At 47.0% G+C, this 27,036-nt stretch overlaps 5 protein-coding genes across 5 annotated transcripts; 3 read left to right on the top strand and 2 right to left on the bottom strand.

Annotated features, from left to right (window-relative positions):
* Window positions 1–4,273: 4,273 nt before the first annotated feature.
* PtA15_5A370 (uncharacterized protein) lies at window positions 4,274–5,280 on the bottom strand (the record flags this gene model as incomplete). The annotated part of the gene is made up of 5 exons (XM_053169124.1): window positions 4,274–4,294; window positions 4,372–4,488; window positions 4,600–4,981; window positions 5,084–5,141; window positions 5,226–5,280. 5 exons carry the CDS (start codon window positions 5,278–5,280, stop codon window positions 4,274–4,276), a joined length of 633 nt encoding a protein of 210 aa, XP_053020352.1.
* A 3,180-nt stretch (window positions 5,281–8,460) lies between these two features.
* PtA15_5A369 (uncharacterized protein) lies at window positions 8,461–11,493 on the top strand (the record flags this gene model as incomplete). Its single annotated transcript, XM_053169122.1, has 3 exons — window positions 8,461–8,891; window positions 8,964–11,322; window positions 11,404–11,493. The coding sequence occupies 3 exons, from the start codon at window positions 8,461–8,463 to the stop codon at window positions 11,491–11,493; spliced, it is 2,880 nt and encodes a 959-aa protein (XP_053020351.1).
* A 218-nt stretch (window positions 11,494–11,711) lies between these two features.
* On the top strand, window positions 11,712–14,161 carry PtA15_5A368 (uncharacterized protein; the record flags this gene model as incomplete). Its single annotated transcript, XM_053169121.1, has 6 exons — window positions 11,712–12,443; window positions 12,515–12,634; window positions 12,809–13,108; window positions 13,490–13,789; window positions 13,853–13,998; window positions 14,074–14,161. 6 exons carry the CDS (start codon window positions 11,712–11,714, stop codon window positions 14,159–14,161), a joined length of 1,686 nt encoding a protein of 561 aa, XP_053020350.1.
* A 642-nt stretch (window positions 14,162–14,803) lies between these two features.
* On the top strand, window positions 14,804–16,143 carry PtA15_5A367 (uncharacterized protein; the record flags this gene model as incomplete). Its single annotated transcript, XM_053169120.1, has 2 exons — window positions 14,804–14,867; window positions 14,945–16,143. The coding sequence occupies 2 exons, from the start codon at window positions 14,804–14,806 to the stop codon at window positions 16,141–16,143; spliced, it is 1,263 nt and encodes a 420-aa protein (XP_053020349.1).
* A 5,087-nt stretch (window positions 16,144–21,230) lies between these two features.
* Window positions 21,231–24,402, bottom strand: PtA15_5A366 (uncharacterized protein; the record flags this gene model as incomplete). Its single annotated transcript, XM_053169119.1, has 7 exons — window positions 21,231–21,947; window positions 22,009–22,244; window positions 22,314–22,776; window positions 22,872–23,030; window positions 23,137–23,577; window positions 23,649–23,753; window positions 23,830–24,402. 7 exons carry the CDS (start codon window positions 24,400–24,402, stop codon window positions 21,231–21,233), a joined length of 2,694 nt encoding a protein of 897 aa, XP_053020348.1.
* Window positions 24,403–27,036: the final 2,634 nt, after the last annotated feature.

Here is a 27,036-nt window from a genome sequence, read left to right as displayed (position 1 = left end):
CTCATCCCACTATCCCTCTCCAATGGTCTGGCTGTTGCAGTGTTAGTGGATGCAAAAAGATTCCCCAAGGTATCAATGATCTGACACACTGTTCCAGTGTACTGTGAATGTCAGCAGATTTCAATCAATCACAGCCAAAGCTGCCAAAAGTAGAAGCCAAGGGCATCATTGGTTCACACACACACTGTGTTGCAGCTCCACTAAAGACAAAAAAACCTTTCATCTCTCAATTCAACTTCATGTCAGATCAGGTGGACCATTTTATGTCAAGACTCAGGTGCAAGCCCCGCGTGGGAGAAGCACAAAGGAAACAACCCAAAACCTTCAAGGACAAAAGTTTAGTTATCCCCTAACTCAGGTCTATGCATATGCATGCAACTCCCAGGCAGTTGGATTAAGCTATGTAATGTTGAACTCCACTACTCCCCACAGCCACATCAGCAATTGATGAAGCACCACAGCAATACAAGCAAAACCAGCCATTAAAAATGTATGTAGGTTATGCTGGATTGTCACAGCTAGTTTGTGCTAAATCTGACAAGAATCTTTGATTCATTGCAGCACACTCACGACTGAAGCTGAACTAGACAAAAGATGTCCCAGCCTCAGCAATAGGATTACCAACCCCACATAATTTTGTTGCTGCAGAGCACATCAGAGACACCGGAAGCTGAAGCTAATTCTTTTGTTTAAACAGACAAAACCAGATCCAGGAATCTTGCCAGTCATATTGGCCAGTGTTAAGCACATGGCCAAACAATCTCAAGTAAGAAAGAAAACTCTAGATTCCCAACTGGGAAATCCTAGAGGTACTGAACCCAGTTTCAGTTATCTTTTCCAGAAAATCTTGTCCATATCACAACTAGACAGCTACAGCTGCTCTTCAGTTTTCTTTCTTCTCTTCTCTATTTCTTATCTAAACCAGAGTTGGCCCAAGTTCCACTCTTAGGTACATAGTGTTTTCTTTTTATATCTGTCTCTGAAATTGTCAGATTGACCTCACATACTGAAGTAATTATACTATTATTTCCTTGAAATCTCTTATTTTAGATGCTCTAACACCCAAGCCCCCAGATCTGCTTCATCTCCCTGGAAATCTTTAAAAAGCCCTACCAGTAACCACCCTTAAACCTCCTCAAACTTTTTTGTTGTCATGCCACCTTTAGAAATTTCTTTTTGAGTCCCACAATTAGATACTGGCATTTTTCAAAGTTTTATTCTGGTTCCCACAATTTTATTCCTCCTCCACTGGCAGTCAAGAACTTTATCAACCTCCCACTCTTCCGCCCCTTCCACAATATTTTTTTTGGCTGCTCATTCATGGGCACATCAACCCCATTGTGTCTATCCTAAGGACCAACACTTGAGACCATCCGCACAGGGCGCTAAGTTAGCCTGGATTAGGGCACTTAGTTTGACCCTGCACCCGCATAGGGTTGGATCAAACGGGGATCAACTTGACCCGGAGCTCTGTTTGGAGCTAGTGGGGTCTAAATGTAGACCCCACTGATCCTGGGACTAATCCCAAAATGAATATTCATCATGCTTGTTAGCATGAACTTTATGTTTTTAGGTGCCAAACACATAACATATAGGCACCTAAACACATAACCTCCAACAGCCTTTGACCCGCTAATCCCCACCTATGCGGATGGCCAATTGGATTACCCTATTCCAATCATAATCCAAGCTAGTTAGCCCAGGATAATCTAGCCACGGATGCGGATTCTCTGAAGATTTGTGTGAAATCTTTTTTAAACTGAAGGAGACATTTTAGCAGAAACAAGAAAATACCCTAGCAACCAATTATCCAATTCAAGAATTGGTCTGGTCATCAAAATTGTTTCTATTTTGAGCCAAACCAATTCCCTGAATTCAAAATCCAAAGTCTTCTGCAATAATTCATCAATCTGCTCCTTAATCAATTCCTGTGCTTTTTCCAGTCACACTACCAACTCCTCCTGAGACTCTGAAAGCCTATTAAGACGCTCTTAGACCAATGTTAAGCAATGGTCTGAAAATTTAACTGCCCAATGAGTCAAATAACATCCATAATTTGTCAAAGGGGGACATTCCCCTGGACACATTCTCATTTTTATTGTACTAAAATTCTTCAGTGGCTAGAAGTGGCTCCCAGTCATCTTGATGGTACCCAGAGAAGTACCATAAATATTTCTCTGCATCTTTATTGAATATCTCTCATTGCCTTTTCTTCAGTGGTACACTGTTGAATGGTATAGCCGGATGCCTAGCTGTTTTCATAGATTGTTTGTGACTTAGACCCTTTGGATACTGTAGAGACTGTAAAATCAAGATGTGTCTGGTGAGAGTCAAACTCACAACCTCAGCCATGCTGAGACACATACTAGAGTGCTGCCTTTACCAACTAGGCTACAGACACTTGTGGCTGCCAGCTGGGTGGTTGGTTGGTAGTGCTCATGGGTCAATTCAACTGCCCGCCATACTGTGGTGATACATCATGGTATCAGAATAACAGACAACTCAACAGATACCACAGCTTTGTGTTTTGTGTGTAGCCTCCATGAATACCATAACCATAGCATCAATTCCACCAGTCTGTTTGATTTGATAGTCTTCTCAAAATTGGCAGGGGATAAGGTGGGTGTGAACCATTTTGGTGAGTTGATTTATCATCTACTACAGTTAAAATACTTCTGCAGCAGTTTTACTCAGGTAAATTGGTGATGAGGTTGTAGGATATATTGGTCCATGGGCCCTCTGTTATTGGCAGTGGCTCTACTTTACCCAAGGGATTTTGTGTTAATGGCTTGACACATTGACAAGATTTGCAGCTGTCAACAAATCAGTTGACAAGTTTCTTCTGGTAGGACCAGGTAAAGCAGTGACGTCAGACTAGCACTAATTTATTGGCCCTTCCGGGGTTTAACTCTAGCTGGAAGTTGTAGTGGTTACATAAGATTTCTGTCTTGGGCCCTGTTATTAGTGCCAGAAACAGCTCTGGAGGTGCTATTAACTATGAGTGAATTAATTTTTACAGGGCCAGAGGCACTATTAACTGTACCAGAGGTACTCTCAACTGTGCTTAAGGCACTATTAACTGTACCAGAGGCACTCTCAACTGTGCTAAGGCACTATTAACTGTACCAGAGGCACTCTCAAATGTTCTGGAGGCACTTTTAACTGTGCAGGAGGTACTATTTACTAGTGTAGTTGACCCACCTTTGTTAGTAGTAGGTGATATGACCAAAAGTCCCACTGCCTCAAAAAATATCTTTGTGGGTTACTGCCTTGCAGCTAAGCATTTGGAGACCAAGTAATTCAATTGATGCTGGAAAATTTGGTGCACCTGCACCAAGGTTTTGGTAGTTTTCCTCAATAGGGAATCTGCCAAATTAAACCCAAAGTAGCACACCCCTTTGTTGGGGTGTTTTAATACCATGAAGCTCAAAATGTGCTCTTCAGTGGGTATTCTTCCTGCTGTAAACTTTGGTGGGCTTCGGGCGCTCCAGTGAAAAGGTATAAATTTTTCTTTATTTTTGTCATCTTTTGTAAAATTAAAGGTCCAACTCCCAAACAATGTATTGTAATTTTTATTCCAAATCCCAAAAATTTCCCAGACCAATTATTGGTCCTAGGGAGCGTGGCTGGACGTCAAAATCCACTCTCTCCAACATCTACAACTTTTGGGAGTTGAAAATTTAATTTTTGGGAGTCAGTTTTTCAAGACCCTCTATATATTTATAGCTTTTAATTTCTGAACACAGCATTGTTCATGACCTTTTCAATGGTGTGGCTACACCACAGATGTGAAACTTTTTGAAGTAGCTTCAATTCAGTAGGGACATTGCCAACCATGGTCCATAGCACATTTCACACATTTTTTGAATGTCTCAAATAATGTTTAAATATTATTTGTATGCTTGTTTAAACTATTGAGCAGTACCCTTTCAAAGTATGTTCAAAGTGAAAAGTGAAACCATAATAGTGCCTCCGTGGTGTATGTCAGATACTTAGTTTCATGTCTATTCAGTAAGGTTATCCAGAAAGATAGCATATATAGCAGAGTGGGGCAATCTGTATTGGCCAAAGAAATGAAAACTTCGTGGTTGATTTTTGTTTTAGGATGAGTTGAAAGGAATACAACATTGAAATGACTTCACAAGACAGGGAAAAAAATGCGGTTGTATTATCTTGCTTAGACCGGACCACTGATAGAAAAGAAAAAATGATTTCAATGCCAAAGAAAAACACATCCTAGTCAACTGTAGAAATATCAAGATTAATACGTGACCTAGACAATGAGACAGCATGACTAGGTTAAGAGAAGGGAAACGAATAAATTGTTAATTTTTGTTTGTTTGATCGTCGCATAAAGTAAGACATGCATACATTTTGTTTTTTGGCAGTCTTGTAAAACATTTTCGATTGACTACTCAAGGCGTTTGAACGTTCGACCAAGCTATCCAATTTCTCTCCTCTTTCCAATACAGACTCGATTGTTTTGTGCTAACCAACCCGCAAGTGGTGAAATGAATGAAACGAAAGCAAGTCAATATTACGATGGGGATAAGTTATTTTAAACTAGGGCAGGAAGGAGAAACAAAGAAATCAACGTACAAGCACGATCTTGGTTTCATCTAGTTCTTGTTGAACTTTCAAAATCGTATCAGCCTGCTTGGGGTCTTGATACTTGACCAAATATTCATCGACCGCAGTGAAGCCGAGGTTTGGTGGCGAAGACGAATTGGAAGGATTAGCGATGGCTGCTTTCCATTTAGCTTCGGGGATTTTCGTGGTGAATTCGTCTAGTAACTTGTTCAACAAGGAGAACGCTACTCGGACAGGATATTCGTCATCGGTTATGATGATGCCTATCAGGTTCTCGGTCGGCCGAAGATAGGCGTGCGCTGTATAGTTGTTCTCCTGGACTGATTGTCGTTGGCCTGATGCGGTTCTTTCGGCAACTGTTTTTGAAAAGAAATTTAAAAATTCGCCGATGCTAGAAGAGTTACATCGTCACCAATACAACACAATTGTTAGACGCATTGCTTCAAACTGAATGTGTGAAAGCGAGTATTGAAAAAAAGCAGTGGACTAGTACCTTCCCCGTTGAAGAAAGCCAAATGAAGATAAATCAGAAGCTTGAGCGACCGGGATTGCTACAAAGGAGTTGATCACAAAGGTAAATCAAAGCGATTGGTATGCGAGCATCGGGGAGATATAAATAAGAGGAAGGGACCAACCAGGTGGCTGGTGCGGTTTTTGGATGGCCAGGATTTGTATCGAGAGGACTTTCATGGTGGAAGTCAGTCGAGTTTAGTTGACAGGTGTGATGATCAGCTTTCGAATGTGTTGTGTTGGTGTGTACTCTTGTTTCGAGGCTTTTATGACCAACATCCCCCGGCCCGAGCCGTTCGAGCGACGTCTCAGCGGACCACAGCGCGGATATGTAGCGCTCCGCTCCGATATGAAAGTGTCGGACCTGCCACATCTGCGCTCCTGTCCAGACTCCAACTTGCCAAGCAGTTCAACAGCCTTAAAAGTCAATCATGTCAAGAACATTCAGATCGAGATCCAACTTAACCAATTCCCTCCCTTCGCGTACGCAGTGCCCCAGTGGTAACTACTTTGCGGCGAAGCCTTGACAAAAAACTCAGTATCACCTGAAAAAACAAATACCTTTAACATCCACAAGAACTTGGGTGCTATATTATTCTCAAAGTTGGCCGATTGCGACTTGCATGCACTTTTGCAAGTTGGTGTTCAAGGCTGTTCTTGATGCGGAATTTGCAAAAAGATGTTCAAGAAGTTTTAGGGGGCTTAGTACAAGGGGGTTTCAAAGTTGGCCAAGTGCAACTTGCATGAAACAGCCTTGAACACCAACTTGCAAAAGTGCATGCAAGTTGCAATTGGCCAAATTTGAATCCCCTTACATGACCTGCAATGCATGCAATTTTGCAACTAGGTGTTCAAGAGTAAACTTGAACACTGACTTGCAAAACTTCATACAAGTTGCACTTGGCCAACTTTGAAACCCTCATTAGGATAGGTAGCCAAAGTGGCAAAAGCAGATTAGCTGATTTTCTGGTCTCCACTGGTAAGTGGAACTCAACAAGGCCCATCAAGACTGTCATTGAATTGCTTTTTTTTCAGGTGTGTCAGTGATATAGTGCCAGGTCTCAGCAAAGCATTCAGGCTTTGCAATACTAAATCAAAGCAAATTCACCACACTACAGCTTGATCCTGGCAATCCAAGGAGTTCTGGCCATGAGTGTGACAGAACACATTTTCAAAGCATGTGAATTTGAACACTTTGAAACCAGCAAATAGGAGACATGTCAGGGTTGGAGAAAGATAAACCAACAGATTGCAGACTGATGATTAGCGTAGAGGACAGTGGCATTGCAAACAGCCACTCTAGAATTGCAGGCTTCAGGAAAGTTTGATTTTGGGATTTGGCAACATTGCTGCAGAGATTGGATATGTGCTCTCAACTTTTTGAGCAACATGGACCTACATCTGGTGATTGTCAACACTGTTGCTGAGAAGCTTACCCTAGGTCCCCTGTTCCCAGCAAATGACTTAGAGTTTACGAGTATTGCTCCCCAGGCCACCAGCTTGAGGGGATCTTGGAGAAGCTTCTCAACAAAAATTTTAACAAATACCAGATGTTTAGTCATTCTCAGTTGAAAAGAGGAAGAAACTTGGCTTCAATGTACAGTCACTGGAAAGATATAAAGTCAAAAATACATTCTGAATTTTTACAGGCAGTGAAAATACATCAAAAATTTATACAAAACTGCACTGCAGGCAACAAAAAACCAGTGTTTGATGTGTTTTTGCTGCCCACAAAATTTCAGAATGGATTTTAGACTTCATTTTTTCATTTATTATCATTCATTTCACAGGATCCTGGCTATTCATTATTTCTTTTGAATGGTATTGAAGATTTTCCAAAATCATCATTTAATGCAAGCAATTTTGTAAATTTTGTGAAGTTCCAAATACTTTTTATTTTTTTATATTTATTTTTCTGAAGTCATTTTACAAGGTGCCGCTTGTGCAAAGCACAAACCTCTGAAGACAGAGACCCTGCCAAGCCCTCCTCCAGAGAGGCTTTGTTAAGCTTGAGACAACAAGGGTATTTAATCTTGTTGACTGAGAGGTTACAACCTTGCCAACTATTGTAAACCATTACAAAGACTGCCAAATTCTTCCAAACCGGAAGAGCACATTACTCCATGTTGGCTGGGAGGGATTGCCTCAGGCTGACCAGATTTTAGAGCTTTGTTGACCACAAGAAATTGCTGCTTGATGTCTTGCAACATTTGAAGGATTTTCAACCGTAGGCAAGCGGAACGGGCGGAGGGCAGAAGATCGGCTTTTAGCCAATAGAAGACAATGTCTGAGAAAAAGGACCAAGTAACTCACTCAAAGGGGCTTAAGTGCCTTCGTAGATAAGACAGAGTGCGGGCTCAAGTGTGCACAAGGGATCAAGATGGTCAGGACTGATGATCTGGATTTCCTAGGATAGTCTCGGGTTTAAATAGACTATCTACATGTGTTCAAGATGTGGGCGCGAGCAGAAAGAAACACAATGAATAAAGAAGATAATACATGCATAAGGGAAGGCTAACATGCATGTGACAGGCTGACAGGAAAACAGGAGAGCGGAAACAAGTTCAAATTCCAACAACATTGTGAAATTTGGGTTCTGTGCTACAACACAACTTCACAAGGTGTTTGACACAGGATGAAGCAGATAAATCAAAATTGCAACAAAATGCCCACAAAAAATAAGGAAAAGTTACTCTATGACCTTGGACATCTTTTGGTCCCCCAAGAAGGCTTGTTCACCCCATGTGAAATGGTCCTGCTAGAAAAAGGAATGGAAATACCATTTTACTGATTCTCTCAAGACTCAGGCCCCATGGTTGACAAATTGCATGAATTTTGGAGGTTCCCTCTGGGGAGGGGTCCCCCATCCAATTCAGCAGAACAGTAAATTAGGTAGGGAAAAATTTCCTCCATTATCTTAATATTTTTCTAAGCTCTGTTCCTCTGCCAATGCTCTGTCCAAGAAGACTTCTTATGACATCAGTGACAGTACCTGAACAGTACGGGATGGCTCACTGCTACTCCAGCATGGTTGAATGGGTTGAGGTTACCCCAGTTTTCATTGGTTGCAATCAGCAAATTTAAATGTTGTTGAGGTTATTCCAGGGGATCACCTCAACACAGCCTTATGCTGCAGAAATTGATTTGCTCCAATTCAACCAACTCTCAACCTCTTGGTCTCCACCCATGAGTTCATTTATTGAACTGCCAGCTGGTTTTGAGCGCAGAAGTGAAACAAGTGTCGGTTGGACGGTCTCCCCGAGTGCCCCCCGGTGGTAGTGTTGTGGTACGTCACTTTCTCACTCCATCTTCTCTTGACCATCGCCATCCTCCACGAAACAACCCAACAGACCCAGCATCATGGACGACATCGCCGACCTGACCTTCCCCACTGCAACGGCCAACAGCCTAGCCAACCCAGCCAATCGCAAGGGAGCCTCGTCGTTCGATTATCTATCCGCCTCCATCGCCCGATCCTCATCAGCATCACCATCCCATCAGCCGATCTCAAGGGCCATCTCACCAGCCATGAAAACCCAGAAAGCATCCCCAGGATTGTCCTCAAAAAACAACGCCCAAGATGCCTTCAGCTCAATCTTCGGCGAAAAACCATCAACGGCCTCTTCTCAGCAGAAGTCCACCACCTCGCAGATGACAATAGCCCAAAGACTCCAAGCTGCACAGAACCAGAAACTACACCACCAGCTATGCAATGGTTCGACGAACTCTACTCGAGCCCCAACTCGTCCCCAAACTTCTAGCCTCAGTGCGAACTCTATCCCTCCAGGAGCGTGCGTCGGTTCCCCTACTCTTCTCTCGTCCATTTTGAAGCGTAGCTGACATCACCAACATACTTGCCTCAGGCGATCGAACTCTCCCTTAGCGCCACATCTTAATGCCTCCCTGGTACCTCAGAATCATGAACACATGTCACGCACCTCATCCCAGTCTTGGGATTTTGACTTACTGGACCAGCCCAAGAACTTACAGCATCCTCCGGCACCCTCTCCTCAGCCGAACTCTACCCGCTCACAATCCGCCAGCAAACGAGACAGCTGGGGGATTGATCCCCTTTCGGATTTCGATCAGGTGCCAGACAAATCCCCACACGCCCACCCGAACAGGAATGGATCAGTTGCCCTCGACCACATGGCCGACTCTCTGTTAGGCGACGAGTTTGGCCCGGTCGAGGCACCCGATAAATCGATGGGCTCCATCGCTCTTCCGGATGAACCGTCGTCTTCTGGGGATGACATCCTGGGTCTTCTCGGGGCACCGATCGATCAAGTCCATGCCGGCCGAATCAAGCAGCAGGCCACCGAGCTTTTACAGCACTCGCCCCAGGCTGGTCCGAGCACTCGAAACATGCAACAGCGACCAGCAAAGCCGTCTCCTGGCCGAACCAACTCGCCTCCCCCGCACATCCTCGGCCAAGTGGTCGAGATAGGCTTCTCTCCTGCTCGTTCGCGCCAGGCGTTAGTTCAGACCAGACATCCGAAGACAGGCGATTGGGACGTCTCCTCGGCGGTCGAGAGCCTCTTGGGTGCTCAAAGTGAGCCGACAAGCCGTGAAGATGATGTGCTTGGCTCGCCACCACCCACGGAGCCCCGCCGGAAACCACGTGGACCATCGTCCCAGAACAATCCAGCGCAAGAGAATGGACAGGCAAAGTCGGAATTGACCACGGCCCTCTCGGCCGTCAATGCCAAGGAGATACAAGACCAGGCTGCTGAGCTGTTGGCACAAGCATCGGCCTACGGTACCACAGCCCTCGGCAAAGCAGCTTCATTCTGGAAACAAGGGAAAGCATCCCTAACGAAGGTGATCGAAGACCAAACGGGTACCACTAACGCCGGTGCTCCCAAGGATGGGGAGGCGTTGAAACCCAAGTGGATGAGAGACGCACAAGCCCTTTCCGTGAACGGTGAAGAGGAGAATCGGGGTTCATCTTTGGCTCCGTTTTCCGATAGTTCTTCATCAAGCAAGCCCGATCACAGATCGCCTGCCTCATCTACTTCCAGGGAAACCGGCGGCTCGAGTTCCAGACAGCCTTATGTTTCGTCGGCCCGGCGACAAGTCACTGAAAGAACCATGCGCTCTAAGCCAACTGAAGAGCCTCAAGCTTTCAAGAAACCTAATAATCATACTGGTGACTTGCTTTTCTCCTCTGATGCTAGTCTGGCTGCTTGTAATGCACCAGCACCACAATCAACAAGCTCGAAACCGCTGCCCGTGCGAGCCGCCCCAAGAGCGAATTTCCCAAGTTGGCCTGCAGTCACAGTCAGTTCGCAACAAGCCAAGCAGTCTGAAGTTTATCGAGCCAAGGGGAACGAACTCTTTAAGCAAGGCCAATACGGAAGTGCTGAAGCAGCTTACACCCAAGCCCTCGGTGTCCTAGAGGATCCAACAGGCGAGAGCAGTCCACAGAATGTCTACTTTGGAAGCCTGTCGCTCTTCAACAATCGGGCGGCTGCTCGACTCAAGAACGGGGACGGTAAGGGGGCTCGGAGCGACGTGGAGCGGGTGCTCGAAGTGTTGTTTGTTGAAGACAGCCGGCTGGACAAGCCCCTCTCGGATCTGAGCGAGCGTCTCGAATGGAACCAGAGCCGGCTGCCGGCCGAGTTGAAGACGAGCCTGAACCTGGCCGAGCAAGTGGGCAAAGCGCTGAGCCGACGGGCGCGGATCAGTGAGGAGGCCGAGCGATGGGAGGAGGCGAAGGTGGACTGGGAGAACTGCCGACGGCTGGGTGGGGGGGTGACGAAGGGTGCGGGGGGGATGAAGATAGTGAACGAGGGTCTGGGGCGCTGTTCGCAGGCGGTCAGCAAGCCTTCGGCAGCCTCCTCCGGCTCTGCTCCGACGGCCGGGGCGAGCCGGGCGAAGCCGAAGGCCAACGGGAGCACGAGGACGGGGGAGACGACGAAGAGGGCGGCAGAGCGGATCGGGGCCCAACGGGCCTCGGAAGCCGTCGAGAGACTCAAGATGGCCCACGAGAAGATCGAGCGCGAGGAGGCCCAGAAGCTGGATGCCAAGGACGCCGTCGACGAGCGAATCGCGGCCTGGAAGTCCGGCAAGGAGACCAACCTCCGCGCCTTGATCGCCTCCCTCGACGCCGTCCTGTGGGATAAGCTCGGCTGGAAAAAAGTCTCGATGGCGGAACTGTTGACGGAGTCGCAGGTCAAGGTCAAGTACGTCCGGGCTATCTCGAAGGTCCACCCCGACAAAGTTCAGTCGCCGTTTTCTCGTGTTTCTCTCTGATGTTGCTCCGAAGCTGGGGATCTGACCAGATGTGGTTTTGTGGAGCAGATCCCCAAGGATGCCACGGTGGCCGAGCAGATGATTGCTAAATCGGTGTTTGCTGTCTTGAATGAAGCCTGGATTGCCATGCAGAACTAAGCAGTAGTCTTGTGTTTTACTTTGTTGTTGTTGTTGTTTGTCTCGTCCAAGTCTTGCAGTACGAGTTCGTTGTGACTGCCATCCGGAGTAGTTTTTTTTTTGTATATAAGCTTGAGTATATGTATGCTTTTAGAGGTGTCCATCCAGCAATCCATAAATATTTATTTGGTTGGCGAGCCCGTCCCCCCCACCCAGGACCAGCCGCCACCCACCATACCATGGCCAACGCCTCCCCCCCCCTCTCGCCCCGGACGACGCTCTCCGCCTCCACCCAGCCCCAGCCTGCCATCCCCAGCCTGCCCCACGACATCCTCGCCGCCGCCCACTGTCTCGCCCCACTCGACGACCTCCATCTGGCCCACCTCGTCAACGAGCTCAAGCCGCCGCTGCCGGTCTGGTCGATCTACTCCGAGCCAGCATCGGCTGCAAACGAGCCCGCGGGAGGCCCGGTGATCGAGTCCAACGACAGACTCAGACCCGACGAGCTTGCCGACCTGCCCGCCCCCGAGGCCGAACGGCTCCATGCCGCATACGACATCGAGGACCATCTCGACTGCTCGCCCGATCGCCTGCTCGTCTTCGGCCCCTCCACGCCCCTCGCCGACCTCCTCAGACAGGTCAAGCAGGTCCTCATCACCAACGCTTGCTTGCCAAACACCCTCGCCCGCAGCCAAACCAGGAACACCAACAACACTATCAACCATCCTCATCTCGGCCCACCACCACCATCATCATCATCCTACGACCAGTCCGCCAACCAAGTCTATGTCGCAAGGGTCTGGTTTCAGCCCAACGAGGGCCCCCACGGCCTGTACAAGTGGGCCAAGGGCGGCGCCGATCTGATCAGATTCGAAATCGCTCCCCACATTGATATCTCCAGAGCTCATGAACCTCACCCAGTCGTCATCAATTGGTGCCCCGTCGAAGTCGCTTTGTCGCAAGCCTTGGAGGTGGGTCTCATCCGCCCCCCACGTTTTATAAAACCGATGTTAATTTTTTTTCTTTTTTTTTCATCTGCCAGGTTGGCCATCAACTGTTGGCGTTACTTCACTCCCGACAATTTACAGAGATCCTAGAGTGCATACAAGACGAATCGACGGAGTTCCGGGCGATCAATCCGATCGTCTGGCTCGTCGACCCCGTCGAATACGCCCATGCCCAGCTGCGCGAGACCACCGAATGGGGCTGGTCCGAGCACCATGTCGAGCTGAACCCTTCCAACCCTCCCCTGCGTGCTTGTGCGAGCTGCCCGAGCTCCACCTCCTCCAGTTTGATCTCCACCACCACCCGGGACTCCGGCCGACGCCACTCCAAGTCCCACTTATCTCACGAACTCTGGCCGCTCAACCACCATGATGACCACCAGCCTCAGTCGCCACCCGCGGACCCACATCCTCCTGCTGCTGTGCCCTCCTCCTCTAGCCTTCCGATCCACTCCAAACCCACCCCCAAAAATCTCGCCGACGATCTACCGAGCTGGCTAGACGATTTGCTGGATCGACGGCTGCCCCGGCTGTTGTCGCTGCCGGACGGCTGTCTGTCATACGAGCTACTCCACCACGCTCATCCAGTAAACACGGTAGCCCCCAATGTCCAGCTGTCAAGCCTGCCGCCGGTCCCCTTTACCCACGCCTCGCCGCCATCGGAGCACGGTGGGTCGGGGCAAGAAGCGGCCTCGTCGTCGTCGGCGTTGCCGTCGAAGATGGGAAGTGCGCGGTGGTCGATGCTGTCGGCGATGGGCTCGCCGGGCCGACTGTTCGGGCTCGACCAGCGCTCGCTCGCCAACTCCGTGCCCTCCTTCGACCAGCACTACATCCCCAGCCCCGGCCTCGCCGGCTCCCTCCGCCACGGCCAGACTAACACCCTCCGCTACTACCCCTGCAAGGCCTGTGCCGAACACGCCTTCAAACTCGCCCTCTCCCACAAACTCAACGAGGAGAAACGGCGCATCCATCTCCCCCGATCCGTCCCCATGCGCCCCTCACGCTCCTCCCAGGTCCTTCATCACAACTGCCACCATCCCCTGCATCAACATCCACATCACATCGGTCACCATCGGAAGGGGAGCAGGAACGGCAGCGCCTCTCTGGCGGAATGGCCCCCGATCGACCAGGCCACGCCCGGAGCACCTTCCTCCCTCCCTCCCCCTTCTTCTTCTTCTTCGGCTGCCACTGCTGCGAACCACATCATCGATTGTTTGCAAAGCTTCGCGACCGTGATCGATCATCATCTGCATCCTCAGACCGACACAGCACCCAAACTGCCGACCGAGCTCTTCTGCTGCTCTTCAACTACTGCCACCCATACTAATATGCATACCAATACCAATGCCACCACCATCACTCTGGCCAATGCCAAGACGGCAAATCACACCGCAAGGACCACCGCTCATGAGCCGGTTATCGGGCTAGGAAGTAAGGGCAAAGCGTTGAAGGAAGCCATGGATCGCGAAGACGATGAATTCATCAGACAGCAGCGCCATCTGAACCATTCCCTCATGCAAGTGTATTCTCCCTCGTCTCTGTCTCTTCTGCCCTCGTGCTTACATACTTTCGGGGCGGTTGGTGAATGGCCATGTAGGTCTGCGACCGCTTCAGAAGACACGGGTCGTGCCCGGCTCGGGCCGTCCAAACACACGTGGGACGAAGGCGAAGACGTCGACGATTGACCCGCCATACCCCCGCCATCTCTCCCTGGCCTCTCCCCCCTGCTTGCTTGCTTCTAGCTTCCTCGCCTCCCGGCACGTCTCGTAGTACACGGTCCATATTTATATCCTTGCGCGCCGCGCCGGGCGACGGCCGGTTGGGCTCGACCCTCTGCCCTTGCCATCGCACACACTTTGGAGATCCGATTCTTGCCCATCCAGATCTTCCTGCATTACAAAACTATAGAGAGACAGAAACTTTTTTTTTTGGTTTAATGCCGTAAATATGTATCTTGCTGTATTCGACATACACGCCTGGTCTGTTGCTGAGTGTTGATGACACGTATGTACCTGTGAGCTCCCCCTCGGCCGATACCCTTTCCTTTTCGTCCTCGCTCTCTCTTATGTACTACAGATTGTTGTTGTTTTCTTTCCATGCATTTCTGGTACACGTGTACATAGATCTTTGATGATGGCCCCATGGGTGCGGGTGATGATTGAAAATTTCTTGTTTTGAGTCAGAAATAATGCGTTTTCATCCTCCAATTATCTTCCGAACTTAACACGAGTCCCTCCTCGGGGGAGCGTAACGACCTTCGAAACGCCTCCACGGAGAGGAGTTAAGCTCGAATCTTGCGAGGAACGAGTTCGAAGGAAATACAAGCGATGTCTGATTCGGAAGGAGGGTCTTCAGTCGCCTCAGAGTGGACTTCCAGTCACTCAAAGACAGGTCAGCCAGTTTCACCTTGCAACCCATAAATATTTCCAACCTGAGCATCGAGTGACTGGCTGATCAAGTCTCCATAGATCGTGTCCGGGAGGAGCTTGAAGGAATGTCTTGGCAGTTCAGGACGGCACTGGGTGCAACATACCGGCCAGACGCAAATGATGAGATGATAGATGAACGGATCGGGAGGAACGAGCTGATTGAAAAACTGGAATCGAACCTTCTGCCTTCACTCAAAGACCACATCACTGCGCTCTTGCTCTTACTCGACGTAGAAAATTTGGGAGAGCAGCCACGCCGAAACCTCGATTCAGTTTCGGAACTCATACCCAAGATCTATGACACCCTGAAGAAAACAACTCTTGCTGTCGAGTCTGTTTCTGCCCCGTTCGAAGGAGTCTTCACCAGTCACCGGAAGTTGGGGCGATGCAAAGAATTCAGATGTTATCGATTGCACACAAGAGTCCAAATTATTATCACATCACACCTTTGCCGCCTGATCGGAAGCGGTGCGGAGTTCATGCGATCATGCAGCCTCTCATGTCAGAATCCAGAAAGCTTGAAACATCGGAGGAGAACCTTCGAATGGGGAGAAAAAATACGGACGAGAGCAGATAGCTGCTATCGGGTAATCGATCAGACAATCAAATGGTCCAAAAACTCCGACTTGGCTATTCTACAAGACGATTGGTTAGAGGCGGAAGAATTGGTCAATGATACATTGGAACATCTAACGAAACTTGGCGATCCAATCACAGATCTCAATTACGAACGGGCTTCAATCAACGAGCCAGAGAAGACGATGGCCGCGAAAAAATATAATGCCCAAGTTGCTAGATTGACCATACCAATCGTCAAGTTAACAAGAATCTTTTTGTATAAAATGTCGAATGCGACTCCCAAGAAAGTATCGTTTACTTTAGATCCAGAGGTCGATTCAAAATCCCTGAATCTGTTAAGTGAACGTCCAATCGAAGTTGCTAAGCGTCTTGCACGCTTTACGACAATCTTGGCCAAACACCAGGAAGAAGACACGCGGGTTACTCTTGATGGAAACCGGCACTCCAATCCATTCCTCTCAATCCGTGAACTTCTCGAATCCACCTTACTTCTTCTTGCTTTCTATCTCACTCCTTTGCCTGCTGCAGTTGATGACCATTCTCCTCGACCCCAAAATCAGTTCAAGCTCTGGTTTTTTGATCTACAATCTCTATACCAAAAGGCAACGGACCACATGTCCGACACTCTTTTTCCCTCCCAACATTTCGACTTTGAATAACCATCAGTTTGTTATTGTTACGCTCAGCTTGTATATCACTGTTTCGTGTCGCCTTTTCTTTTGCTTACTTCCAATTCATTGACATAACGGCAGCTCCCGTAACTATTACTGATTCCTGTAGAGCACAAAATTAAAAAACCAGCATCCCCTCGCCGGTGAGGATTGCTGGTTGACAAGCAGGAATAGCTTGCTCGGCAAGCATTACACACGCCGTCCAAGGCCGGCCCACAGGTTTTATCATGTACTTATTCTTTTGAACTCTCTGGCTGATCCACTGGTCTAATGGTGGATGGTTGCGGATGCTAGCAAGACTATTGGCCAGGTTTTATTTGACCCTGCCCTGATAACCCATTCCGATAACAAGAAAAGAAGATAGTCCACCAAATAAAAAGTGACGGCACTGATTGTAGTTGAGATTCAATTGGACAGCCAAAGTGTAAGCAACATATGGAATCGAAGGACTGCAATCACTTTATGCAATCAAGCTGATCATTGAAAGGTGGAAAAAACTTTGTAATTTGTGTTTCAGGAAATTGAAAAATGTATTTCCTGGATCAGTATTGGGCTGGTGGTTTGAAGTAATGAAGCATGAAAGCCAGGCCAAAAAGGAGTGCATATGAGAATCCTATCACACAGAAGTCACATAATCCTGTGGGTCTAATTTTAGGATGATAACAAGGGTTTTGAATGATCCTCATTCTTTCGTACTCCTATGAGTCATCAAATAAATCACATATGATTCATGGAATCATGGATATATATATATATATATAAGCCCAAACAGTTTTCATTCCCCTGAAAAAATTGTGGTCAAGCTTGAATAGAAACTTACCTTCTGATAAATCATATATTCTAGATTTGGCAATGTTTCTCCTGGAGAACTTGAAGGTAATCTATCCTTGATGTCTTGGGTAACTTCTGTATTTTCAATTGGAAAGTTTGAATTTGTACTGAGAGGGGTGGTACTGCAGGTTGTGAGAATATCTTTCTCAGGAGATGTTAGTGCAGTCTCTGCCCCATCCACTGGTTTCATCCTAGAAGATGTAACTGCAATCTATTTGCACAGTAAAAATGTTCAATGTCAGTCCAAAGCTAAATTTGACATTATGGAAAAATTTGTGGGGGGGGGGGGGGTTCTGGTTATGCCTCACCATGAAAATCAGACCAGTCAGTTTTAACATCTTGGAAAAATCAGATTGTCTCATTTTTGTTGTGAAAAAAGCTGGGTTGAAGACTTTGAAATATCAAAAAATAGAGGCCCTGGAAGATGATTTTCAGTCTAACTCTACTATTTCACAAATACAGGACTTCAGGAATTTGGGTTTTTTTTTGTGTACCTAATTAATACTTAATAATGGATGCTTAATACTTAATAATGGATGCTTGAAAGGACATCAAAACATTTTTATAAAAGAATCTACACAGTGCCATATACAGTCAAACCCTTGAAGACACATACCCCCTGGTGGACAGAATTTGCTATGTGGTTTGGAAGGTTATGTGGCTACAAGGGTTACTGTTAGCTACAGGCCAAAATTAAATTTTGGTGGACCCAAATGAGTATGGAGGTTATGCCCTTATACACATATGCGGTTTCACGGGTGTCAGGTTTGACTGTAGCTCACTTTTAATTTGAAGCCCCGCAAGTCTTGTGGGTTTCACAAGGTTACACAGTTCTATCATGGCTCCTGGGCACTATAGTTCAGCCCATTCCCCTCTCCCCACTTAGCCCAGCAGAGAACCAGACCACATCACTCTCTCCGCCAGCTAGCCCCATATTGTTGTAGGATTGGTGCCTTGTCCCCTACAAGCCTCTGCCCAATAGATGAGTAAGCTCTAATCTGTAGGAAAAATAGCATCATTTTTGGAGCATACACATGTATATATCAAGACAGATCCTGTTAAGATGACACTTGTGTAGTTTATCAACAGAAGTACTTCTGTTGATAAACTACACAAGTTTGTGGAATTTCAGAAAATTTAACTGAGCCAATACTAACATTGACATATAGTAATTTAATCTGAAACAAATATCTTGCTTCAGTGGTGTGAGAAAATCTGATTCTTAGTAGACAAAAATGGACTTTTGTGGTGGAAATACATAGTAATTTCATGCAGGGAGGGATTTTTGAGCTTCAGCAGGGGTTTCAGAAAGTATATAGCTGCCACATACATGTCACAGAGCACACACTCATAATTTGAGAGCCTGGGGATCCAGAAAGCTTCATCACCCTGCAATCCACCATAATAGGACCCAGATACCATAGAACCCCAGACACCAGACACCATCTTCCTTTTCACAGAAAAGGCTATAACAGAGGGAAATAGGAAAATGTATCCCTCAGCTGCCCACACATTTATGAAAAAGGAGAAAAGACAGAACATGGATACATATTTACATTGGGTGCCCTGAAGTTTGTGACTCAACATTTTCTGTTGCAGAAGCTCAGGCCACAAGACCAGAAGTCAGGAAATGAGCTAAAGGGATGGAAAATAAGTTCCCCAGAATGATTATACAAAAAAAAATATGAAATTTTCATTTTTATCATGTTTCTTACATGCCATACCTCTCTAATTTTCTCCGCTTTTTTATACAGTAATATTCTGATAAATCTGCAATAAATTTCATAATTTTCACCTTTTTCATCCTTTTTTTGTTTCATAATCATTCTGAGGAACTCATTTTTCACCCCTGTGGCAAATCTCCTGGCTCCTGGGATATGGTCAGAGCTTCTGGAGAAAACAAAATTTAGTCAAAAGCTCAGCCCACCCACTGTACATGCATGCCATTATAGGTAAAGTTTCAGGATGGTTAATTATTTCGGACATGTTTTATTGTGATTTCTTTTGCTTCATCTGTAAAAAAGAAAGCACATATCACACTGAAATAGGCCCCATTTGGAGCCAATATGATCATGTGATATAATGTGGATTGTTGTGACATCTGATCAAGTTTTGGTGGGCCTGATCAGATGTTGCATGATATGTCAGGAAAAATAACTAGTATATTGCCTGGATTATATTGGCTCCAAACAGTGCCTTAGATTTTTAGTTGTGTAATTTATTGGTTTTTGGGTCTGCTAAGCTAATATGAAGTTTTAGCTGATAGCAAGCTACAATTACAGCTACAAAAGGTTTGAGAAAAAATGACATGGTTAGCCACAAATTAGAGCTAATTAGTATAAGACAAAAAGGATTGGACAATGGAGTGAAACATTGTGGTGATTTATATTGGCAAGCGTGGTATAATTTACACTCAGAGATAGCGCAGGCGGGAATGCGCAAACAGCTGAGCTCAGATTGCATTTGGTGACACAAGCACTGAGGATGATTTCAGAGAAGCATGATAGGAAAACTTACGGAAAGTCATGCGCACATGGAAAAGCATGGATCAGACAAAATCCCAATTGCAGACCACGGAGTTCAGATTGGGTGGCGTACTGGAGTGGACAGGTAGGGCTGGACTGCAGCGGACCAAACACGGAGACTGATAGCAGTGGGTGAGTCAGGGCAGCTGAAGCAGGTTTTACCAGTGGGTGGAGGCACTGGTGAGAGACCAACTGGCGGGGGCTAGGCAGAAGATGTGGGACATCAAGAGTCAGAGAGGATCAGATCCTGGGAACATGACATGTGGCAGAGATGAAGGACTAGTGTGGGAAAGCGTATTGGATGGGAATGGAGACAGACCTGCATGGAGGGAAGGAAGAGCACATTGCAGAACTTGTCAGACAAATCCTGGCCAAGCATGATATGTAATGATAGGCTATGGTGCATCAGCAACTCACAAGTGTTGGCTTTTTTTGCTGCAGATTAAATATAAGCTCATTATTGTCACAATTTTGATTTAAAGCAAGAATTATTTTTGGTAGACATACCTGCCTCGCTGGTACACAAAAGATTGAAATCATTCTCACACAAAAATTCATTCAAAGGGGTCAATCAATCATAGGACCAACTAAGTTTTCCCAATTTTTGAGTTGACAAGCCCACTTTTTCAGACAATGCATTACAGCAAAAACAGGAAGGATTGTGGGTCTGCAAGACTTAAAATACAGCAGACAATTAAGATGCAAATTTTGAGGCCCCAAGGTTGGAAAATGAAGGACTGGTGCATTTTCTTCTGATCATGTCACTGTATGCAGTGTGACATACAGGATCAGTAGGGGTTTGAAGGATGAAGTCTGCAGTGGCTGAAAATGAGAAAAATTGAGCCTGCCCAAACAAAGCTTCCCTGTCTTTGCTGTAAATGTTTTCCTGATGCCTATGAATCAATGATTCACATGGTCTGTCAGATGACCAGGCTTCAATCAAGATAATGACAAAGAGGTGTGGTTTCAGGGTGGGGGAAAAATAAACAAGTCATATTACTGGAGTATATAAGTTATATTTCTTCCAGGAAACCAAACCAAACAAGATGATTGACAAATAAGTAAATATAATAGACCAGAGCAATTTCTCAGTTTTTTTTTTGATAGCAAGTAGATAAACAAGGCCGATGCATAATATGATGAGCTGATACTAAATTCTTTTATTTGTTTTTTTTTTTCTAGAGGGGGGGAGTGAGTTTCAGAGTCGCTTGGATAAGTGGCTTGGATCAAGAAAAGGGCAAGAAAGCAAACATACAAAAATATATAAGAAAGGAGAAAGATAAACAAATCGCGATTGCACACCGGGGCGCGTACTACAGATCAACAGGGCCCAGCTGGTCGAGTGACAATTTTTTGGTCGTTTGTTTTGCTAGTGGATTGCTAAAGTGCTAGATGGCAAGGAAGAGGGAGAGGTTAGGAAAGGATGATGAAACTTATATAAGTGCTACTATATTCATGATGTTTGTGATTGGATACCAGGAGAGCGATGATTTTTCTATGTCCGGGAGCGAATGAATCTTGTGAGCTTGGGGATTTGGGGATGAAGTACAATGATGTAAAGGATAGATAGAACATAGGGGAAAATGCTAAAATGGGACGAGACAGAAGTGGAAAAACGTGCGACAGTATTGAGATGTAAAGGTATACATATTACTTGAAGAAAAAGAGTGTGCGTGTGGTCTTTGGTTTCTGAGGCGTAGGAAATCACTATCTTGCGTTTTAGATGGGAAAGCCCCAACGATTGTCGAAAGGTCTCAAGGCGTTAGCTTGACCGACGGGGATATTTTCGAATGACAAGTAGGCAGATGTGACGGGCTGAATTGTAGCCCGACGACTCGGTAGGGTGGATGGAAAATCGACGTTACCGCTCGAGTTGAGAGACCTGTTGGTTATTAAGTCTGGTTGGCGCCCTCGCCAAGAGTTCGCGAGCCCGGATGATGGTAAAGGGGAAGATATGGGGCCATGCGACGTCGGGGTAGATTGACCGCTAGAAAAACCTTGTGTGTAACTCGAATGAGTAGGGATACCGGGCATCAAACTGGCAAATGAATGGGTTGTGTGTGGTTGGTCCGATTCTCTCCTGGCCGGTAAGCTCGGTCGCACGGACGTAGTAACGGGTGTAGGAGTTCCAGTCGTTGCACCAAGCGTGGATGCGATTTGTTTAATCATTGAAGGATCTTGGCCCTGAACGATTTTCCAAACGGATTCGAAAGAGATGCCCAGAGCAGTTGACAATTTCTTGACATACTCGACCTGCTTATCTCCCAGAGATCGCCCCCAGCTGAGCCGGATTCGCGACTTTCCGTGAATAGGGAAATCGTGCATTTTGAGCATGGCCTGTTGTGCATCTTCACGTCTGACGTACTGAACAAACCCGCACCCTTTGTTGGGCGGGATCTTAACGTAGGTGATTTCGCCGAAGTTTTGAAAGAATGTCTGCGGGAAGAATTCATCTCAGTCTTCCTACCTTAGAAGTTATGTAATTATCACAACTCACTTTCAATGTCCCTTCGCTGATGCAGGCAGGAAGACCACCGACAAAGACAGTGGTATTAGATGGATCGTTACTTGCATCATGCGCGACGGAGGCGATCTGAGAGAGGGCTGCAAGATGGGAGGTTATGGAATTGGGAGACGCAGTCGGATCTAGCGTTGGGAGGCACGATTCATAAGAAGAATGCAATTGGTGAGTCAGATTTGCTGGATTGGCCCCAGTCGGGGAAGGGAATAAACCTGTGAATCAAGGAAACCGACAGGGGTGAGGATAATAGTTTTGATTGATCAAGCAAGTCAGATACTCACCAGTGGAGGGCATGTAGCTGCTAGGTAACGAGTTGGGATGGGTGAGGGAAGAGCTGAGCGCTGGAAAAAGCGCGGGGGAGTGGGTGTTGGGGATGATGTGGCTGGGCTGAGGAGCAGCAGCCCTTGCCCCCGGTAGTGCAGATGAATTCAACATTGGGTGAACCGGGAGAGGAGCAACACCAGGGGCAGTAGTGTATTGAGATTGGCAGGTAGAGAGTAATCCTTGAGGGGCTAATGAACAGACCGAGCGCGACATTGAAGTAGGGTAGTGATTGGGTAAGACAGACCCTGGTACCGATTGATTTCGGTCAATGAGAGGTGCGCATGCAGATATAGTGCGCGGGAAAGACGGGGCTGTTAGCGGTAGTGAATGGGTCTGGGGACCATTGGATGCAGTAGAGAGCGGCGGGTAACTGGGCGAAACGCGCAATGCAGACATAGACGACGATAGCCGATTGGGGGTCTGGGTGGGAGATTCAGCCAATAGGGATAAATGAGTCACGAAGTCGATTATCAGGATCATGTGATGGGGTCAGAAGACAAAGTTCCAAAGCGCACCTGTGACATCCCATCTTGGTTGAATCGCAGATTCGTATTGGAGTGATCGGGTGCGAAGGGGTTGATCTGAAGACGTGCTTGGTTGGTATTATTCGAGAGCGGAGGATAGCTGGATGATAGACGCAGGCCGGAAAGAGAAGACGCCAGACCACCAACGCCCTACATGTGAGATAAGCCGCCGATCAGGAGAATTGATCAATTATCTTGGTCTTGCAATGTATTATTGAACGATCAAGATGGCGTAAAAACATTTCCAGGGTCTTACCTGAGTCAGACTATCGCGATTAATTCTGAAGGCTGATGAGGAGTCGCTGATCATCGAGTTTGCCGCCATGCGCGAGTTGAACACACTTTGAGCCTTATTTCGTGTCTCGGTCGATTTGTCTAGATGATTCGCGATAGAAGCACCGGAGGGCTGTTCAGGCCGTGCTCTCTGGCTCGCCGTGTGATTGGAGGCAGATATAGAGGTGCGGTGCTGGGAGTGATCCCCGGCGGTACCACTGGAGCCGCTGGCCTCGGTGATCTTAATGCAGCGACCTCGCAGGAAGAGACCAGTACCATTTTTCGAGCGACCGAGCGCAAGGGCGCGATGCATGTCACTTTCCTCGCCAAACCGGATGAAAGCATATCCACGGGAAAGTCCGGTGGAGAGGTCACCCATGATTTTCGCAGACTTGGTTGATGGGAAGCTGCAGGTGAAAAGCGCCTGGATAGAGATCAACAACAGAGTGATTGGTTAGATGACAATTTCGCCGGAGCCAGTGAATGGTAACCTACCACTAATTCTCCTTCAGTTACCTCACGATCAAGATCGCGGATGAAAACTGAGAATTCGCGATCCCAGGTGGGCTGGACTCCCGGCAACCCAGTTGCCCAGTTGAGCTGGAGTGAAAATAGAACATGTTAGATCGCGCGATGATGTGCGAAAAGACAACAGGAAAAGAGGGCAAGTAATCACCTTAAAAGTCCTTTCGCATCCAGGCATGAGCGTTGGTGGAAGGTTGCTTATCATTCGCCAGGCATGCTGTGCCATCTCTGCGGTCGGGTAGGTAAGAAAGCAGTAAGCTGAACTCGGACTAGCTCCACTGATCATTTTGATTTTGACATTGACGCCATTGGGGCCAATATCAGCCTTCGAACCGGCGGAAGAAGTGGGGACGAAATGTGGCAAGTGCCAGCCCATCATGACTAGACATTGTCGGACATAATCTTCGTCCATCCAGGATTCAAGATCTCCCATCCAGAGCGTAGTGGGAGAGCGTGGCAAGGGAGGATTGGGTCCGGCAACTTGTCCTGAAGAGTCGTTAGACGAATTGTTCGATAGACTGGATTGATTCGAATAACACTGCGATCCAATGGGAGACAGAGCAACGGGCTCATTGTCGGCGTATGATAGAGATTGGAGGGCTGAGGAACCGACGGTTTTTGTAGGAGGCGGAGTATCATCGTTTTCTGGGAAAAGGCTGGGAGACCAATTGAACTGGTGGAATTGGGAGAGGGGATCCGACGCGGTGGATGATAGGTGGGGCATTTAGACTAGAATAAGACAGATCACAGGTTAAACAGGTTGAGAGTTGATGTCAGCGAGAACAGATTGTTAATGACGAGTTTTGTTTTTTTTCTTTTGGAACAGGATGCTTGATGCAAACTCGGGACGAGTGGATATAAGCAAGGAGAACGATTTTTCAAAGGGAAGCTGGAAGCTGTGCAAAGGGACGATGGAAGCAGCAAGGGAGGGGGTGACCGGGACTAGATGGGGGGAGCTGGCGAAGATTGAAGCGGAGTTTGGGATCACACAATGAGAAGAATGCTCAGGAATCTGTATTGATTTATCTCTAGACTGTAAGCAGCAGTTCGTGAAGAGCAGAGAAGAAGCCAGAAAGCCGATGGCCAGGAATGTTGAGGAAGACTTGCAGTGTATGTACGTGGAATCGACAGTTCAATCAACATGTACAATAGGATAGCCAAGTGCAACGCGGCTTGAATACAGGATGTACAGTTAAAGATGGATTTGTACCACCCAGTGTTTTGTGCTATTGGCCGCTTGAAAGAGTGATCGAGATTGAGTTATTTAATACAGCCGTTACACCCTCGGACAAGTCATCTCAAAAGTTCTTCTGAAAGTTATGTAGCTGACAGAGTTTGATGGAAATAATCTTTCGGTTGGGTGTCCAGAAGTTGAAGGATGGGCAAAAGGAAAGAAAGTGGCAAATGCAGGCGAGTGTGATTGTCTGCCTCTGGGAGATACCGCACTGAGAAGGAATGATGATGCCGCTTGCGCGGTGTCAAGTTGGTATATGACACTGTGGCAGCGTGTGGCAACTTGAGCAATCGGAAGGCTTTCTTCCTTGTGCTGTTAAGGATGCGGATTTCAGATTGAGAGATCCATTTCATGTGGATGGACTTGGGGGTGGATGGATCGGACGGAGAGAGGAGGGGACTGGTTGGTTGAGAACGATGGATGATGAGAATTCGAGCGCTAACCAATCCGACAGACAGCCCGAATCAGCGCAATCTTTCCAGTTGATGAATGAATTCAAGTCCGGACTGTTGTGCTGGGGAGAATGAGTTCGACGACCAGCCGGTCCGGAAAGCGAGTGAGAGAACGAGAGCAAGCCGAAAGAAACGAGGAAGGTAGCAGGAAAGGTGGAGCACACATATAACAGGCAAGCCCCAAAGATAGGTATCGTTCCTATCGATTTGGTATTTGTTAAGTATTAAAAAGACCAAGAGGCCAACAAGGTCACCGATGCAAGCGATTTCAAAGGAAAGGATGAATGTGGAAATTGATTGGAGAGTTGTGGACAAAAGTTACTATACTCTGATAGACCAGAAATGATTGAAGCGGAACTTCGGCGATGGCGCAGGAATGAGGAAGTTTGACGAGCAGAGGACAGTGCATCATCCGGATTAACAGGATGGAGAACGATGCCGAGCAGGTGGGTTGATGCTGATGCTGATGAATAAAGAACGCCTGGTGCGCAAACTTTTGGGCAGTGTCATAAACAACAACTTGCGCCTTTTTTCGGCTGATCGATGGATAAAGCCATGAGGCAGCTGCCTCGTTGAGAAGACTAACGACTCGCGGTCGAACAGCCAAAAGCTTCTTGATCAAAGTCCTGATCATCACCGGGCCCCAGGGTTCAGATTCAAGGTAAGCAGTATGTATCCGCATGCTTCGTCGTCAATGCAAAGGAGAATTGAGGAGAGGCAGACTAGAGTAGAGGGGAGATGGGCTGAAATGTAACCCAGGTGTCTTGCTGGTGAGCGGATACATCCTGACACGCTTGAATCTTGGGCGAACTTGACCAGCAACTATTCGGCTTTCTTTGTGGGGGTGGAGACTGAAGTAAGCAGACGAGGAGAATCTTCTCGAGCTCCAATCGCTCGCTCAAACGACATGAGTGAGAGACTCTGCCTGGTCTCGGCGCAGATCAGTTACAACCGATAAAAAATTGCAAACAATTGCTGAAGAGATGTATCAATCCATCAATGGATTCAAGTAGACCATCCAAGCAATTAGCAGCATCATCAGCCCATCATCATCCTCAGAAGATGATACATAACGTCATCATTAGCATCAGCAGTACACATCCTTGATTCGGCCATAATTAATCCCATCAGACCAAAACTAGAACCAATCGTGTGGAGAGCGCAATTGAATCGAGCAAAAGTTGGGGGCCAAGAGTGTTGGAAAAAGAAGGAGGGTAACAGAGGATATGCGAAAAAGAGAAGCTTCAAGCACCTGCTACTAACCTAGATCTCGTCGTAGTGCGCTTGATTATCCTTTTGAACGTTTGTTTCAGTCAAGATAAGGGTCCACCAAGATTTCACGCGGGGTTGTCTGATCAGGTGGTTGGAGCTGGTCTGGAAAGTTCTGGAGCCGAGACAGGGTTTGAAGGGATCAAAAGTGGTCCGTGTATTTATGAATGGATGATGGCGAATAAGCTCCAAGCTGTAATATCCGGACAAGAGGAAAGGGTTTTTTTACATAACATTTTATGTGGGTTCGTCGGCTTGCATTCCTGGCTGGTGGATGAAGGATATCTAGATTTTGCCCATTGGCTCTCCCCCATCCTCTCCGTTTCTTCTTAAGCCAGGGGTGTTGGTGTTAATACACCACATTCGACTGCATCTCCCCTACTACATAGCCCAGATACAGGGC

The sequence above is a fragment of the Puccinia triticina genome, chromosome 5A (genome assembly GCF_026914185.1).
Source record: "Puccinia triticina chromosome 5A, complete sequence".
Taxonomy (NCBI): Eukaryota; Fungi; Basidiomycota; class Pucciniomycetes; order Pucciniales; family Pucciniaceae; genus Puccinia; species Puccinia triticina.
The sequence above is the reverse complement of the archived record's forward strand: the minus strand, read 5'-3'. Positions and strand labels throughout refer to the sequence as shown.